At 44.4% G+C, this 15,166-nt stretch overlaps 1 protein-coding gene across 1 annotated transcript; it reads left to right on the forward strand.

Moving 5' to 3' along the window:
• Positions 1-6,454: 6,454 nt before the first annotated feature.
• foxn4 (forkhead box N4) lies at positions 6,455-14,773 on the forward strand. Its single transcript, XM_061673321.1, has 9 exons — positions 6,455-6,534; positions 8,746-8,912; positions 11,758-11,867; positions 11,954-12,064; positions 12,448-12,575; positions 12,650-12,746; positions 12,824-13,031; positions 13,661-14,050; positions 14,526-14,773. The coding sequence occupies exons 1-9, from the start codon at positions 6,455-6,457 to the stop codon at positions 14,771-14,773; spliced, it is 1,539 nt and encodes a 512-aa protein (XP_061529305.1).
• Positions 14,774-15,166: the final 393 nt, after the last annotated feature.

Raw genomic sequence — 15,166 nt, forward strand, 5'->3', positions numbered from 1 at the left:
ACACTCATTTAGTGCGCCCTGAGGGGGAACAATAGAGGCTTGTTCTTCGTTATCCTTTGCTGTAATTTGGCCTTCATTACTTTGCTTGGGGGCCCCACTGGAAGGAGAGACGAGGTTAGTCAGTCTTTTCTTTCCCTCCACGTCAGCCTCTGCACCCTTATATGCTCTCGCCCCTTCTGCTGGACAATACCCCTGAACTGCCCCCCGCCCCAGCCCTGTGTCCCCGCCATTAACCCTTGCCCGCCCCGCCCCACCCGCTTTAAGCCAATGAGACAGGTGAACAATATCATTGAAGGAACCCTTTTGGGGACGTCAGAATCAATCTGGTCATGTGATGGGGGCAATGGAGGTGTCTGGTATCTTTGACACCCCCTTTCTTCGTGGGAAGAAACTTCTCTTGGCGCGGCACAAGCAGACAATATGGTGGGACAGCGTGACTTAGGGGTCTGCCATACAGTATTACAAGTAATAACATGCGCAGATAAGCTCCTGTCAAGAGGACGATTCATGAATTCAATGGTCATAATCATGCTGATGTTTTGGGTTTTCATTTAGGGTTTAAAAGACTTCAGTGTTTTCGTCTGTCTTCTCAGTGCTGTCTTCTTTTGAGGGAATTTCAGTGCATCTTTAATTTAAAAAAAAAAGCCAATATTTGCCAGTCAGCACGTAAATACATACCAATCATCTTTCCTCATTGAAATGAACGGAAATGCAATTAATCAGTTCCAGCCCTCCCTATAAAAAAAAAAAAAAAAAAAAAAAAAAAAAAGTTGTCTTCTTAACGTGTTTAATAAGAACAAAATTGCACTCAACCGTATTTTACTGTATTTTAAGTGCACTGGATAGCGGTTTGTGATGAATGAAACATTTGCGAGCCCGATCTGGTGAACGGCGGAACGTCAGCTGCGTAGCCCATTGTAATTGTAATTAAGAGATGCTGCCTCATCTTGTCTCGAGTGTCATTGTCGCCTGAGACTGTGTGACCTCATCCATGTGAGAAGCAGCCTTCAACGGACGGGAGGAAGATGTAAGGGAGTATGCTAGCAATTTACCAACACTCAATCGGCAGTTCCACAGTTCTCCACTGCATGAGAAGCACACCTGTTTTGTAAAAGAATGCAACACGAAGGACACGAAAACTGCACTGACCCACCAAGTAGTTCAATAAATCATCAAACCTGCATCTCTGAAGTTGTATTTTTGCGTTGTCAATCAGGATCCAAACTTGCTTCCTTCTACGGAACAGCACGTCCTCCTGTGTCTGCTTGCATGAAATCAAACAGGGAAACAATTTAGTCAGGTCCAAGTGGCACAAGTGCATCTGCTGTAGCCGTGCAGGTGCTGCTGCTGCTCCTGCTGCTGCGCCGAGGCCTACGCACGCGCCCGCCCCATCCGGACCCACACTTAGGCCACAGTGCACCGGCTGCTTAATCATTCATGTCGTGGGAGGTGGAGGGACCAAGATATCTTATTCAGTTCTTACCTGAGTGTCTACTCCTGTGTTGAGTGCAGGGTAACCACGCAGAAACAAGATCCAAACCACTCAATTTCAACCCCCCCAACATTTTCCCTTCTTATTCAAACTTATTGCTTCATCAGGTGCTCGAAAATGCATTGCATACCAAAAAGCCCCCCACCCTCCACGCCCCCCAGCCCAAGTCTTCCTCTCCCTGTGCCAACGTCCAGGTCTGGCTACTGATCTTTGATTAGGCGGACACATCACAGGACATACTTGATTACGCAGCATTACAAAGCTGTGTCGGAGAAATCGTCATGAGAGGACTCATCTACCAAAATGAATTTTCTGCTTGGGTGAAAACTGATCAGATTTGACCATCTTCAGTTCGTCACGTTACTATAACATTTCCTATCAAATGCTACACTTTGATACACATTGAAAGCATCATTCTGAGGGATTTCGAATGTTTTGGCTACCTTCTTTAGCCACACGAGAAAAGCCAAATATTCAAAACCTCATCATTGTCACGTCCACGAATTGAATACTCAACAATAGCAATCATTCTTTGAAGTTGTTGTATTTTGCAAGGAGAGACGATCAGGTGGGAGGAATGAACGGTTTACTGCTGTTACCCAGTAACGGCCATTAAGCACACAGACGCCCAAGGAAACGCAGGTGTCCACTTTCTTTGCTCTACTGACTCACATACAGCGCGAACTGTAGTTCATCCCACTTATCGATTGATCAACTATTGAAAACCTTTGAGTCGACTACTTGTATGATTGAGCAGTTGGGCTTATTTGAAGGCTCCAGTCCAGAGAAGTTGTCAAGGTTACCTTGGTTTGCCCCACCTCTCCGCCCACTGGCTGAGAGGTCCAGCAATGCTTGTCCAATCTTAACAAGCTTTGTGCTGCCCACTGGGCTCTGATTCAGCACGAGACCCGGCAAATCCAATTACACAGGAGTCAGAGAGGTTGATTTTCCCATTATAGATTCCATGCTGAGAAGGAGAGCTGATGATAACACTCACATCTCACCGCGGCTGCCCATGCACTCTTCTCTCACTTTGTCCCCTCGTTTTTGTTCTCCCGCTCTTCCTATCTTATTCTTCTCTCAAATACCTCCTTTCTTCTCTTGTCTTTCTTCCCATCACTGCTTCTTTCATAGTCCATTATTCTAATTTTTAAGAGGCCCGTAACAAATGTTGGGCCCCGTCATCATGGAGGTTCCAAAGTGTTGGGTCAAAGAGGTTACTTGATGAAGTCGAAACACATTTGTGCTTTGCTTAACAAAGAACAAGACATATATTTAATTACATGTAGTACCTTGCGTTGATGTCATACATAATTCTGACAGTTTCAGCAATATGTTTTGGTAATCTGGGCTTTAAATATTATACATACAGAAAACCAAAGCAGCCGATTAAGAGGCCTACGGGTGCCGCCTCAGAAGACAACATTGTGCCCGCTGTGTCACATGAAAAGTTAACATGCACTCTTTGAGAGAAGTGGCTATTTTTTCACTAAGTCAGCACTCAGAAAAAAAGGAAGACTTTTTTCTCCAGCAGCGGTGAACCAGACTGACCCTGCCTCAGACCAAAGGTCGAGCGAAGGTCCAAACCACTGAATGACCCCTGTAAACGGAACAGAAAAGAAGCTTTTCTGTGATCTTTCAGAACATGACGATGAATGATTAGCTGCCCGGGTGACAGGCCGATAGCATCGCCGATTGGCCGACGAACCCACTCACTTGACTGACTTGTCGATCGGCCATCTGACTGTCAGACCGAACGAGCGACTGTCCTGCTCACTGACTGACTTAGAAGACAGACCCCCTTGCTTTAGCAGATCACTGACGCTGAGTTCCAGCTAAGCATGGCTGACAGCAGCTTATCCCGGGTGGTCAGAGGGTCACCCTGGGTGATGTGCTGCTGCTTTTTGGGGATGGAGTAGTCTCTGCCAGAGAGGAGATTAGAGTGGCGAGTTGACCTCATTCTCAGAGGTGCCGGTGTGTTTTGAGTAAACGCTTGGTGCAAGACAAAAACACAGGCTACAAACACTGGCCAGCCCTCAGGCGGGGATCGCATTGTTTGCCCATTACTTCTGAACAGGCAAGGGAAGGGAAAGCTGTCACTCTTGTCACTAAGCTGTAGGAAGTCCTCATGCTCGCATGCACTGGTGGCCCCAAATGTGTCACACGTAGCCAGGACAGAGATGCTCTCGACATCACTGATGTTTTTCGAGACTTGAAATTTCCCACGATACCAACTGCAAACATGACGGTATGCAATGTAAAAAACAAATATATATATATATATATATATATATATTTCCGATAAAGTTAAGTCATATATTTGCATGCGGAATTCTGTATGACAACATCATAACATTTCAAACCCGATGTAAAACGTTCGGAGGGAGAAACTGGTTACTTGACAAAGCTTTTCATGCCAATCTACACTAATTATCACTAATGACCATGATCGGCTGTGCAAAATACACCCACTGCTCATTTTATTGGGTGCAGCTGCACAATCGAATGCATATCTAATATTTTGATCACCCAATTGAGAGGTGCAAAATAGTAGGGACTTCACCCTTTACCAACCCGTCAACCACAATCATAAACATATCGTTCTAACTTCTATCAATAACTCACTGACAGTGTCAAACCTGAGGATATGTATCTTTTTTTTTTTTTTAATACTGTTTGTGTATTTAAATTGCGCGAGTGTACCTAATGTTGTCTACCAACTGTCAGGGCTGATTGAGGCCACCATTGCGCAATGTTGCTATGACAGTTATTCCCAACCTAAGCGCCGCGGCGCATTAGTTCATCATGGCATTTCACTTCAATGGCTTTTTTGCTGAAAAATGATTTATTTACTACAAATAATGTAATTGTTCATCTACCTATAGGCCAGTGGCGTATACTGCAGTGAAATGGCACAGCAATTAAATGGATGGCAAAAGGTAAATAAAGAACCTGTGCGCTGTTTGCAATTTTTGTGACATTTTTTTGTGTTTGGTGGTGTGCCATACATTTTTTCTAATTTAAAAAACCTTGGCTCAGTCAAGGTTTGGAAACCCCGGTGTGGCATGCGTCCACAACGCTGCAGGCTTTAGGACCTTGGGTTGTGCTCCGTGAGGTCTTTTTTTTTTCTTTTTTCTTTTTTTGTCCGTTACGTTCATGCATGTAATCATTGATTGTTCCTTTGTGACACACCGATTCGCCATCTGTGGGCTCTCATGGGGATGCGCACGTCCTGTCAGTGCGGATTTTGGAAGAATCATAGGCTCCGCCCTTTAAAATAACACAACACATGATATACCTTAATTGGCCTCCCCCCCCCCCCTTCATTTATCAAGAACATGAGTTTCAATTTTTTTTTTAAGTATATTGTACACTCAAGTTGCTCAATTTGGTGTCGCATGTATGCATCAATTTTGTTTTTTTTCAAATTACATTCAATAGAAGAAGAGATAAATAAGAAATTCCTCAGCTTGAGAGGAGTCATTGTTGTACAGTTAAGTTTAAAAGCTAGGTGATGGCCTAAACTTAATACAGACGTCCACAGTGAACTATTTTCCTAAGTGAACCTGCTCATCCATCCTGTGTCCTCCTCCTCCTCCTCCTCCCTTTCCGCGCCTCCCCGGCTCTTTTTCCCACTGCTGAGAGGAGTAGGACGCGGCCACGACGGCGGGAAGCAAAGATCCTCAAATACTTCCCTTTAAAAAAAAAAAAAAAAAAAAAAAAAAAAAAAAAAAAATCACCATCTCTCACTCACACACACACACACACACACACACACACAGGGAGAGAGAGAGAGAGATGCCACCACAAGAGACTCACATGGTCTCAGAGCTCTCATGGAATAACCTGACAGGAGCATATTGGAGCAAATCTGGATATTTCATACTGAATAAGACTTTTTTTTTTCTATAAAGTTTTGAAGACGCGCACAAGTGCAACTAAAAATATTGGAATAATATCAGAAATATTTTCTTCTCTGTTTAGATTTTGCTTTAAAAAAAATGGTTCCATAAGAACCGTAAGTATCAGGTGGATTTGGAGATTTTTTTTTGTTGTATTTTTTTTTTTTTTAACCACTGTAGCATACTGTTTGGCCACTGATGTTGATGGTTTCCGCACTTGGCAAAAGCAAGTGAGAAAATTTGCAAGGTGTCTTTTCCGGGTCGAACGGGACTGTTGGAAGCATCTGTCAAAGTCATGCGCGCCTCCTGGCCGCGGGCCGCCTGGGAGCGCCGTTCAGCTCTCCACTGCGCATGAGCGCGCCCCCGACAGCTCCAGAGAGGGAAATTTAAAAACGGTTTTTTTTGGGGGGGGGGGGGGGGGGGGGGCAAGCAAGTGCTGCACAGTGGAATACAGTAGATGGTCTCCCGGACGACCCATTCACACATTCTTCAATATCATCCAAAACAGGTAAATTGCTATAATGTTCTCATTCTTGGCACATTTACCTTTGTTGATTTTATAATGTTTTGTTTTTTTTTATGAGCAAATTGACATTTTCATGACTCATGCCTTTGTGGTGACTGTCTTTGTTGTTATAGTAAATGATGAGACATTTAAACCTCTAGGCTATCTATTATGCTAACATTTAAATATATGAATGAAAGTTATGACGTCTAATGTTTTTTTTTTTTGTTTTTGTTTTTTTTAGCAATCAGTTTGCCAGGGGAGTTCCAGAGTCACTTAAACAGTTTGTTTACAAATAACAACAACAAGTCACTGTACTGCTCTTCTTATAGTTCTTTTCCCCAGCTCATTATTAATCAGTTATTATGTCTGTGGATTTACTTCTTGAATTAAATATTTGCTTTTAAAAATCAACTTAACTACATTTTCATGAGCAACATTGTACTTTTTCCACATCAACATTGCGTGTGTATCTGTTTGAAGCTTCACTGTGGCATGCGTAAAAGTATGTTTATTTTATTTGTGCCGCTGGTTAGGTACCACACATCCCAGGAAATGATAGAAGGTGGCATTACATCTAGGATGGCAGGAATAACTGAGGATGCGGGCCATCATCCGTCTCCACAAGACTATAGGTAAGACTGACAACAAGATGTTTAAAACTTGCGGTATGTTATCGACAATGCATCAATTTGGAGATTATATAAAGTCTTACATGTACATGGAAATGTTTTAGAGCGAAACGGCTACTAAATGTAATTTGCATGTAGATGACAGATAGCTCGTTTTGACAAATGCGGGAAGGGGAATGGGATGCATGAAAAGAGTTTTATATTTATATTTAAAAAAAAAAAAAAAAAAAAAAAAAGGGGGGCGGGGGGAAAGTAGAGAAGAATAAATGATTTTCAGTCTGAATGGATCTGTCAGAAACCATCAGCTCTGTTTACACTCCTGCTGTCGGCACACGGAGAGCTTGAACCTCTCGGGCCGTCGGCTCGGGGAGAGATGGGGCGCGCTGGGTCACCCGTATGCACAAGTGGCCCCCAATTAGACAAGGACGAGAGAGGAGGGCAAGTGAAGGAGGGGGAGTGGGTTTTGGGCTTCAATATTGAGTGTTGTTGAACCTCTGGGAAGACTTGGATGCTAAACGGAGACACCGGTTCAACATGTTATGCATCAGTGAGCAATTTCTATGCTTGCTGGTGGCACAAGAAGAGGGGCGGTGACACTCTTAGCCCATAACACATTGTGCGAGGCACGAACAATACTTCATTTACAAAAAAAACACTTTTCTTGAGTGCGTACGTTGTGCACAAGTCATCAGCCTCAAATGTCCACCTGATTTATGTGCCGCTGTAGCCCTTCGTGCATTTCATGAAAGAAACGCACTCAGTAATGACTACACATTTTGGAAAATGTGCAAAGTTGGAAATAAGTATTGTAATATGCTACAGTAGTTTGGTGAGGTTAAAATTTGGCATTTTTCAATGACTTCAGTAATGTCACTGAAAGACAATAGTGCAATAGACGCGTGCTGTCTGCAGTGAGGTCACATCACAACACACACAAACCAAAATCTGACCTCCAACTGCATTTGCACCCCCCTCTGGCCCTTAGTTGATTTCCTCATGTAGGAAGACAAGGGGGTGTATGTATGGTTGTGGATATGGGGTGCTGGGGTATGGTTTTTAGTGAGGCTGGAGGCTGGAAAGGGACAGGGAAGCAGATGGTATCCTATTTGTCCCTCTTATATGAGGCCTGTCATTCCGGCAGATTAATGCAAGGGCCCGAGGCAAAGAAAAGAAACGACAGAAACAATCAAGGAAGGGTCTGGCCAAGACAATGGAGCCACGTGCCACTGGGCAGATTTGTCGTTTGGGACACAATAGGCGATCATTTTTCAATAGACAAGACCAACTGTTGCAGGCAACAGGCGCTGCTCTGCCGTGTTTCAAACGATCTGGTGTTGTTTACATATGATTCAGCCAATGGCGAGGGACGGGCTGCGGTCACCTGACACGCTTGATTTTTTATTATTTTTTTTAAATGGATTTAGGGTGTGCATGTGTGAAGGGCGGGGGTGTTCCTTCACGGTCCCCACAAAGTGAATAGTATATGTTGTCATGGCGACCCCGGTTACAAAACCCCTGAACACTAAGTGTGTATGCACAGGGGAGACTGAAGAGGATTGAAGAGGATTCCTCTCTGTTCCATGTTAGCCACATAAAAGGTGCCATGACTGCATGAACGAAAATCACTAAAGTTGAAAAAAATATATATGCTTAAAAAATAGTATAATCAATAAATATATATTTCTAAACCAGTGCCCCAAAGATGTGCTTTATTAAAGACATACCCATAATAAATCACACTGTAAAGGTCTAATCTTAGCCCTTTAGAAGGCAAAAAAAACATAGCCCATTCTTTGACTTTTTTTTTTTTTTTTATATATAAATACCAGTGTATTCTTGGGATAACATTTTTCCATTTAGTGTACTTCCCTACGACGTTAGAAAGCACTTGAAAGTAAATAAAATTCACCTCATACCATCCCTAAAACAACAATAAGATACAATTTACTCTGAATGAGATTTGTTTAACACCCTCATTGTTGATTAAAACGGTCCCCGATGAATTAATACCAGTAGCTAATCTTCTTATATGCTAAATCTTAGACGGCACAGCCGGCACTTCCACTAGAAGCCAGCCTCACTGAGCAGCTGAGGCTTCTGACTTCAAGAGATACAAATGTGATCTTTGGAGTTGACATGTAAATGCCACCTGTGCTCTTTGAGCCCGATCTGACAGCCATGTCGCACCCCCCCCCAACCCTCCTCCCTCTGAAGGCTTCTGACCACAGACCCCTCCCAATTAAGGGAGGAGGACCTCCCTGGGGACCTGCAGTCTCTGTCATGGCTCACTTCGGTGGACGTGCCCCGACTACAGCAGATGGTGGATGGTCGTGGCCACAGCAATGGGCCCTGCCAGGGCAGCTTGTTGGAGCAACAGACAGGTGAGGTGGCACTTTCAAAAAAATAAAATCTTCTCCTCTCTGATTGGCCACACCAAAACCATTCAAGTCTTGTGGATTCTGGTGTTCAAACATCATTAATACTTGAGCTCCCTCTTATAGAAGTGGAAGTTGGAAGATAGGAAACAATTACTGCTTAAGTTTTTGAGTTATGGAGGTGGGGTTTTGAGTCAATGCACAATCTTTGTAGATACAGTGCCGTAAAAAAAAATAGTATTGACCCCCTTCTCAAATTCTTATTTTTTGGTTTAAGATCATGAAACAAATGTAAATATCAGACAAAGATAACTCAAGGAAACATAAAACTGTTTTTAAATGGTAATTCATTATTATTATTATTATTACTAAGGGAAAAAAACTATTCAAAGTTACCTTGGCCTTGTGTGAAAAAGTAATGGCCTCCTAAACCTAATAACTGGTTGGGCCACCCTCAGCAGCAACAACTGAAATCAAATGTTTTGTATAACTGGCAGTGACTCTTGAACATCTCTGTGGAGACATTTTGGCCCACTCTTCCTTGCAGAATTGTTTTAATTCAGCAACATTGAAAGGTTTTTGAGCATGAACAGCCACAGCATTTCAGCCAGATTCAAGTCTGGACTTTGATTCAACCGCTCCAACACCATTTTTTAAGACATTCAGAAGTGGATTTGCTGGTGTGTTTTGGATCATTGTCCTGCTGCATGACTCAAGTGTGCTTCAGCTTGAGGTCACAAACTGATGGACAAACGGTCTCCTTCAGGATTTTCTGGGAAAGAGCAGAATTCATGGTTCCATCGAGCAAGTCGTCCAGGTCCTAAAGGAGAAAAGCAGCCCCAGACCAGCACACTAGCACCACTTGTCTTGTCAGTCCATAAAATATCTGCCCAAAAGTCTTGGCAATTATTCAGATGTTTTTGCATAAGTAAGATGAGCCTTTATGGTATTTTCGTCGAGCAGTGTTTTTTGCCTTGGAGCTCTGTCATGGAAGCCATTTTTGCCTAGTCAGGCTTGGGTGTGGTCTGTGAAAATTAACCAAAAAATGTGATTAGCGACAGTTAATAAATGATTGAACAAATTACTTTTTCCCACAGGGCCAGGTCGCTTTTAATTGTATTTTTTCCTTTTAATAAATAAAATCACCAATTAAATAAACAATTTCTGTTTACTTGGGTTATTTTTGTCTGATATGTCGATATGTTTCATGATCTTGAACATTAAAGTGGGGAAACTATGCAAAAATGTAATAATTAGAAATGGGGGCTGATACATTTTCCGTAGCACTGTATACCTGCACAATCTGAAGAGTTATAATAAAAGAGCTTTATCAAAGATGATCCTATTGATTTATGCTGTCAGAGAGGTACAAATGTAACTGTTTAATTTGTTGCTAAAATTGCACTAGTTCCTAAAGGCTCTGGATGTTGTAGGGCTGTCCTGGTTGACATGCCTCTGCAACATCGCTTGGACATCAGGGACAGTGCCCCTGTATTTCCAGAACCAGTGTGCTGGCTCCCATTTTTAAGAAGGGAGACCGTAGGGTGTGTTTTATCGACAGGGGCATCACACTCCTCAGCCTCCCTGGTAAGGTCTACTATTCAGGGGTGCTGGAGAGGAGGGTCCGTTGAGAAGTCGAAGCTCAGATTCAGGAGGAGCAGTGTGGTTTTCGTCCAGGCCGTGGAACAGTGCACCGGTCCAGCTCTCATTTCATGGGAGCTTGGCCAACCAGTCTACAGTACGTGTTTTGTGGAGTTGGACAAGGCGTTCGAACCGTGTCCCCCGGGAAGTCCTGTGGAGGGTGCTCTGGGAGAATGGGGTACCGGACCCCCTAATCAGGGCTGTTTGGTCCCTGTACTACCGGCGTCAGAGTTTGGGCCGCATTGCCGGCAGTAGAATACATATCCAATGAGAGTTGGACTCCGCCGAGGCTGCCCTTTGTCCCCGATTCTGTTCATTACATTCATGGACAGAATTTCTGGGTGTAGCAGAGGCATTGAGGGGGTCCGGTTTGGCGACCTCAGTATTACGTCTTTGCATTTTGCGGATGATGTGGTTCTGTTGGCTTCATTAAGCTGTGCTCTTCAACTTTCGCTGGAGCAGTTCGCTGCCAAGTGTGAAGCGACCGGGATGAAAATCAGCGCCTCCAAATCTGAGGCCAAGGTCCTCACTCAGAAAAGGTTGGGGTGCGCTCTCCAGGTCGGGGAGGAGATCCCGCCCCAAGTGGAGGAGTTCAAGTATCTTGGGGTCTTGTTCACAAGCGAGGGAAGAATGGAGCTGTAGATCGACAGGCGGCTCAGTGCAGTGTCAGCAGTGAATCGGACTGTATCAATCTGTCGTTGTAAAGAAGGAGCTATGCCGAAAGGCAAAGCTCTCAATTTTCCGGTTGATCTACGTTCCTACCCTCACCTATGGCCACGAGCTTTGGGTGGTGACCGAAAGAACAAGATTAGGGATACAAGCGGCCGAAATGAATTTCCTACACAGGGTGTCCGGGCTCTCCCTTAGAGATGAAAAGCTCGGTCATCCGGGAGGGTCTCAGTTTGGAGCCGGTGCTCCTCCGTATTGAGAGGAGCCAGATGAGGTGGCTTGGGCATCTGGTGAGGATGCCCCCTAAGTGTTCCAGGCAGGTTTGAAATGTGGGAGGAAGCCACGGTACTCGCAGAAAACTCATGCAAGCACAGGCAGAACTTGCAAAATCCACACAGAAAAGCCCAAATCCAGAACCTCAGAACTGTGAGGCAGACGTGCTAACCATTTGGCCAAGAGTTGCATTAATGAATGGATAATGATCATCTATACTCATGGCATCTTTAATAATCAAATGATCTTTTCTTTTTTTTCTTTGAAGCCCAATTGAGCAGCATGGCCATGACAGGACAGTCGTCCATGCTCCACCTGCAAAGCAACATGCAGCACAGCCCTTTGGGAATCAGCATCATCAACACCCACAGTGGAACAGTGCGTTTAACAGGACCACACGGACAAATAGGTTTCTGCTCGGGCGAGCTGTTCATGCCTTCATCGTATGTGTTTTTGCCTCACAGATGTCTCCGTTCTCCATGAATGGAATGCCCTCACCGGGGTACCAGTGCCCTACTTCAGTGTACCAGTCGGCACCACAGCAGGTGTACTCGCTAACCCAAACTGGACAACAGGTAACACACTCAAATGAATGAACCCTCCACAGGACATGCAATGAAATACTTGGAAATTCTCAAACCCCAAAACATCGTTTAAGATTGTTTTGAAAAATGTTTTAGAATTGCCATTGACCGTCCACAATGTAATGATCATTTACACAATGACCATTTTGTAATGGATCAAACCGGAGCCAATACAATATACAAAGCGGTATGTCATCAAAATGCCACTATATTTGTTTCATTACCATATTTTGGAGGGATTGGCCAAGAGAAATCAAGTGGCTCCAGTAAACTATGCAGGCTGCATTTTGAACGTCCACTTGAGCTATCAAATGCGGTTCCTAAGAGAGTTACAAGCCTGAATAACAATACTGTAATTCTCTTTTTTTCATTAGTGCTCAACGGGCGGGCTGTACAGTAATGTGTCTTTCAACAACCAAAGTCTATTTTCACAACCTCGCCTGGCACCACAAGAACAGGACTTGCAGCCAAAATGTTTCCCAAAACCCATCTACTCCTACAGGTTGGCTCGCACGCACCACCAGTGACGCGTCACTTCTTGCACTCATGTTTACCGCTTTTTATTTCTCTCTTTAGCTGTTTAATTGCCATGGCTCTGAAGAACAGCAAAACGGGCAGCCTTCCAGTCAGCGAGATCTATAGCTTTATGAAGGAACACTTTCCTTATTTCAAGGTGAAACCATTTGCTTAACTGATCAGAAACAGGAACGAAGGCGCCGCTTAGCTCACGCTACTCTACTTTCCCTGCAGACGGCCCCAGACGGATGGAAGAATTCGGTCAGACACAACCTGTCTTTAAATAAATGCTTTGAGAAAGTGGAGAACAAGACGAGCAGCTCATCCCGGAAGGGTTGTCTGTGGGCACTGAACCCAGCCAAAATTGACAAGATGGAGGAAGAGATGCAGAAGTGGAAACGCAAGGATCTCCCGGCCATCCGCCGCAGCATGGCTAACCCAGGTCAGGGATTTACCAAAAGATCGACTGATTGTTAAAAGGCCAGATGCGGTCACCAACTAGACGCATTATGAACTCCAATTTGTGCTCACAGTAGGTAGACTGCTGGTCTAAGACAATTTTGGTGAATTCGGTCAGGGCACAGGCAAACGGATACGCGAGCTCCGCAGATGTGTGCGGTGGATGTCATACATATTCCGTTCATAAATATGTTGAACAGCGGGCAAGGAACCCTCTAAATCATTGTACAAATCATTTAATTGAACCCAGTATCATTCTCATCATCATTAATGTAATTTTTAAATCATCCTACATGGCCGGCATAGCTGGGGGGAGGCACACGAACAATCGTGGGGAGTGGGGATATAGATACATGAGGTCTGCTGACATATTTTAGTGTCCAGCGGTTATCACCAGCTCATAATGTATTTAATAAGGGTACCCACTTGACGTTGTCTTTTGCCACACCGGCCAAGAGCTATGACAATGCACAGATCGCTGCGATTACGTATTGTCCTCTTCCGCACAGAGACGTCTCCATGCGAGACTGTGAGTGCGCCACACTTAAAGGGAATGAGAGGAGCCGCTTTGATTGGACATGAAATGATTCAACTGTCTTTTTTTTCTTGCAGATGAGCTGGACAAACTGATCACAGACCGCCCAGAGAACTGCCGGCGGAAGGCAATAGAACCTATCATGACACGGCTGCCCAGCTGTCCGACGGGCCTCCCGCTGACAGCCCAAATGCAGCAGGCCCAGCCCATCGTGACCCTCTCCCTGCCGTGTTTACCGATCCACCAGCACCATCAGATCCAAGCCCAGCTGCAGGCCCGAGCCCGCTTGGCGCCGATGTCCCCGGCCCCGGCCCAAACGCCTCCCCTCCACGCGGTGCCCGACCTCTCCCATAGTCCGCTAACGCAGCAACCCAGCAAACCTCCAGACGACTTCTACAGCGTGCACGTTGATAGCCACACAGAGGTGGACGCACTGGACCCCAGCATCATGGATTTCGCCCTTCAAGGTAAAGTTGACCATTACAGTGTTCTCTCAGTCATATACCAGTGTTCATTTTCTAGGGGTTTTATGAGCAACCTGGCATTTGCAAATTATCATATTGTACTATTCTTGGTTATTCACCTAGACACTCTTTTTGTGCTCCGGCCAAACCATGATAAAAGTAGAGTATTACTTTGGTACCATCTTGCCGCATTTTGGTGCCAAAAACTGTCACAGCCATTTATTTATTCAACGCTGGGAGAAGGGTAAAACATCCAAACACAATGAGCACACTAACAGAGAAGCTGCTGTCGCCCACAGAACTCACCCAGGGTTTGGAGCGTTTTGATGCCCACCCCAGGTGGATGTGTAAATATTTGGGAATGTTGGGCTGAGTGTAATAAAACAAAACATTTAAAAGATGCAACAACAACTACTGCAATGTATAATTGACAACATATAGTGTAAACTGTTGATTTAATCGTTCAATCTGACCTCAGGTAACCTGTGGGAAGAAATGAAGGACGACAGCTTTAACCTGGATGCGCTGGGCACCTTCAGTAACTCCCCACTGCGACTATCAGACTGTGATTTAGGGAGCAGCCTGCCTCCTGCCTCCAGCGGCGCAAGCCTGCCGCTGTCAGACGTACAAGTGACGGGTCTGTACACTTCGTACACAACGCAGGATCCCCTCTCCTCCCAGTACATGGGCTCACCGGCCAGCAGCAAGCCCATCGTCCTGCTTTAAAGCAGCACTATTCTTCAACCGAGGTGACTTTATAAGGATATGTGACGGGGTACCAGGTGGAGAATATTATTTTGTACAAATCAGCTGGGAACTATCAAAACAGCAAAGTTCTTGTAAAATCCATGAGAAAACTGTTCACTAAGAAATACAAAAGAGGCAGCAGCAAAGCATTGAAGACTTTACAATGACAAGCAAAGCCTCTAAGATGTCTGTGTAAGTACAAACAGAACTTTGTGGAGGAAATTTTCCATTTTTTCTACTGCTCACACTGTGTTTAAAAGCCCTTCTATACCGTAGTTCCGTCTGTGTGTACTGTGATAGACTATTGCTGTGTCGTTTTATTTATATTTATTAAAAAAATTAAAAAAAATAAAAAATGGCAGCTGGGGACGT

This window comes from Phycodurus eques, chromosome 3 (genome assembly GCF_024500275.1).
Source record: "Phycodurus eques isolate BA_2022a chromosome 3, UOR_Pequ_1.1, whole genome shotgun sequence".
Lineage (NCBI taxonomy): Eukaryota > Metazoa > Chordata > Actinopteri > Syngnathiformes > Syngnathidae > Phycodurus > Phycodurus eques.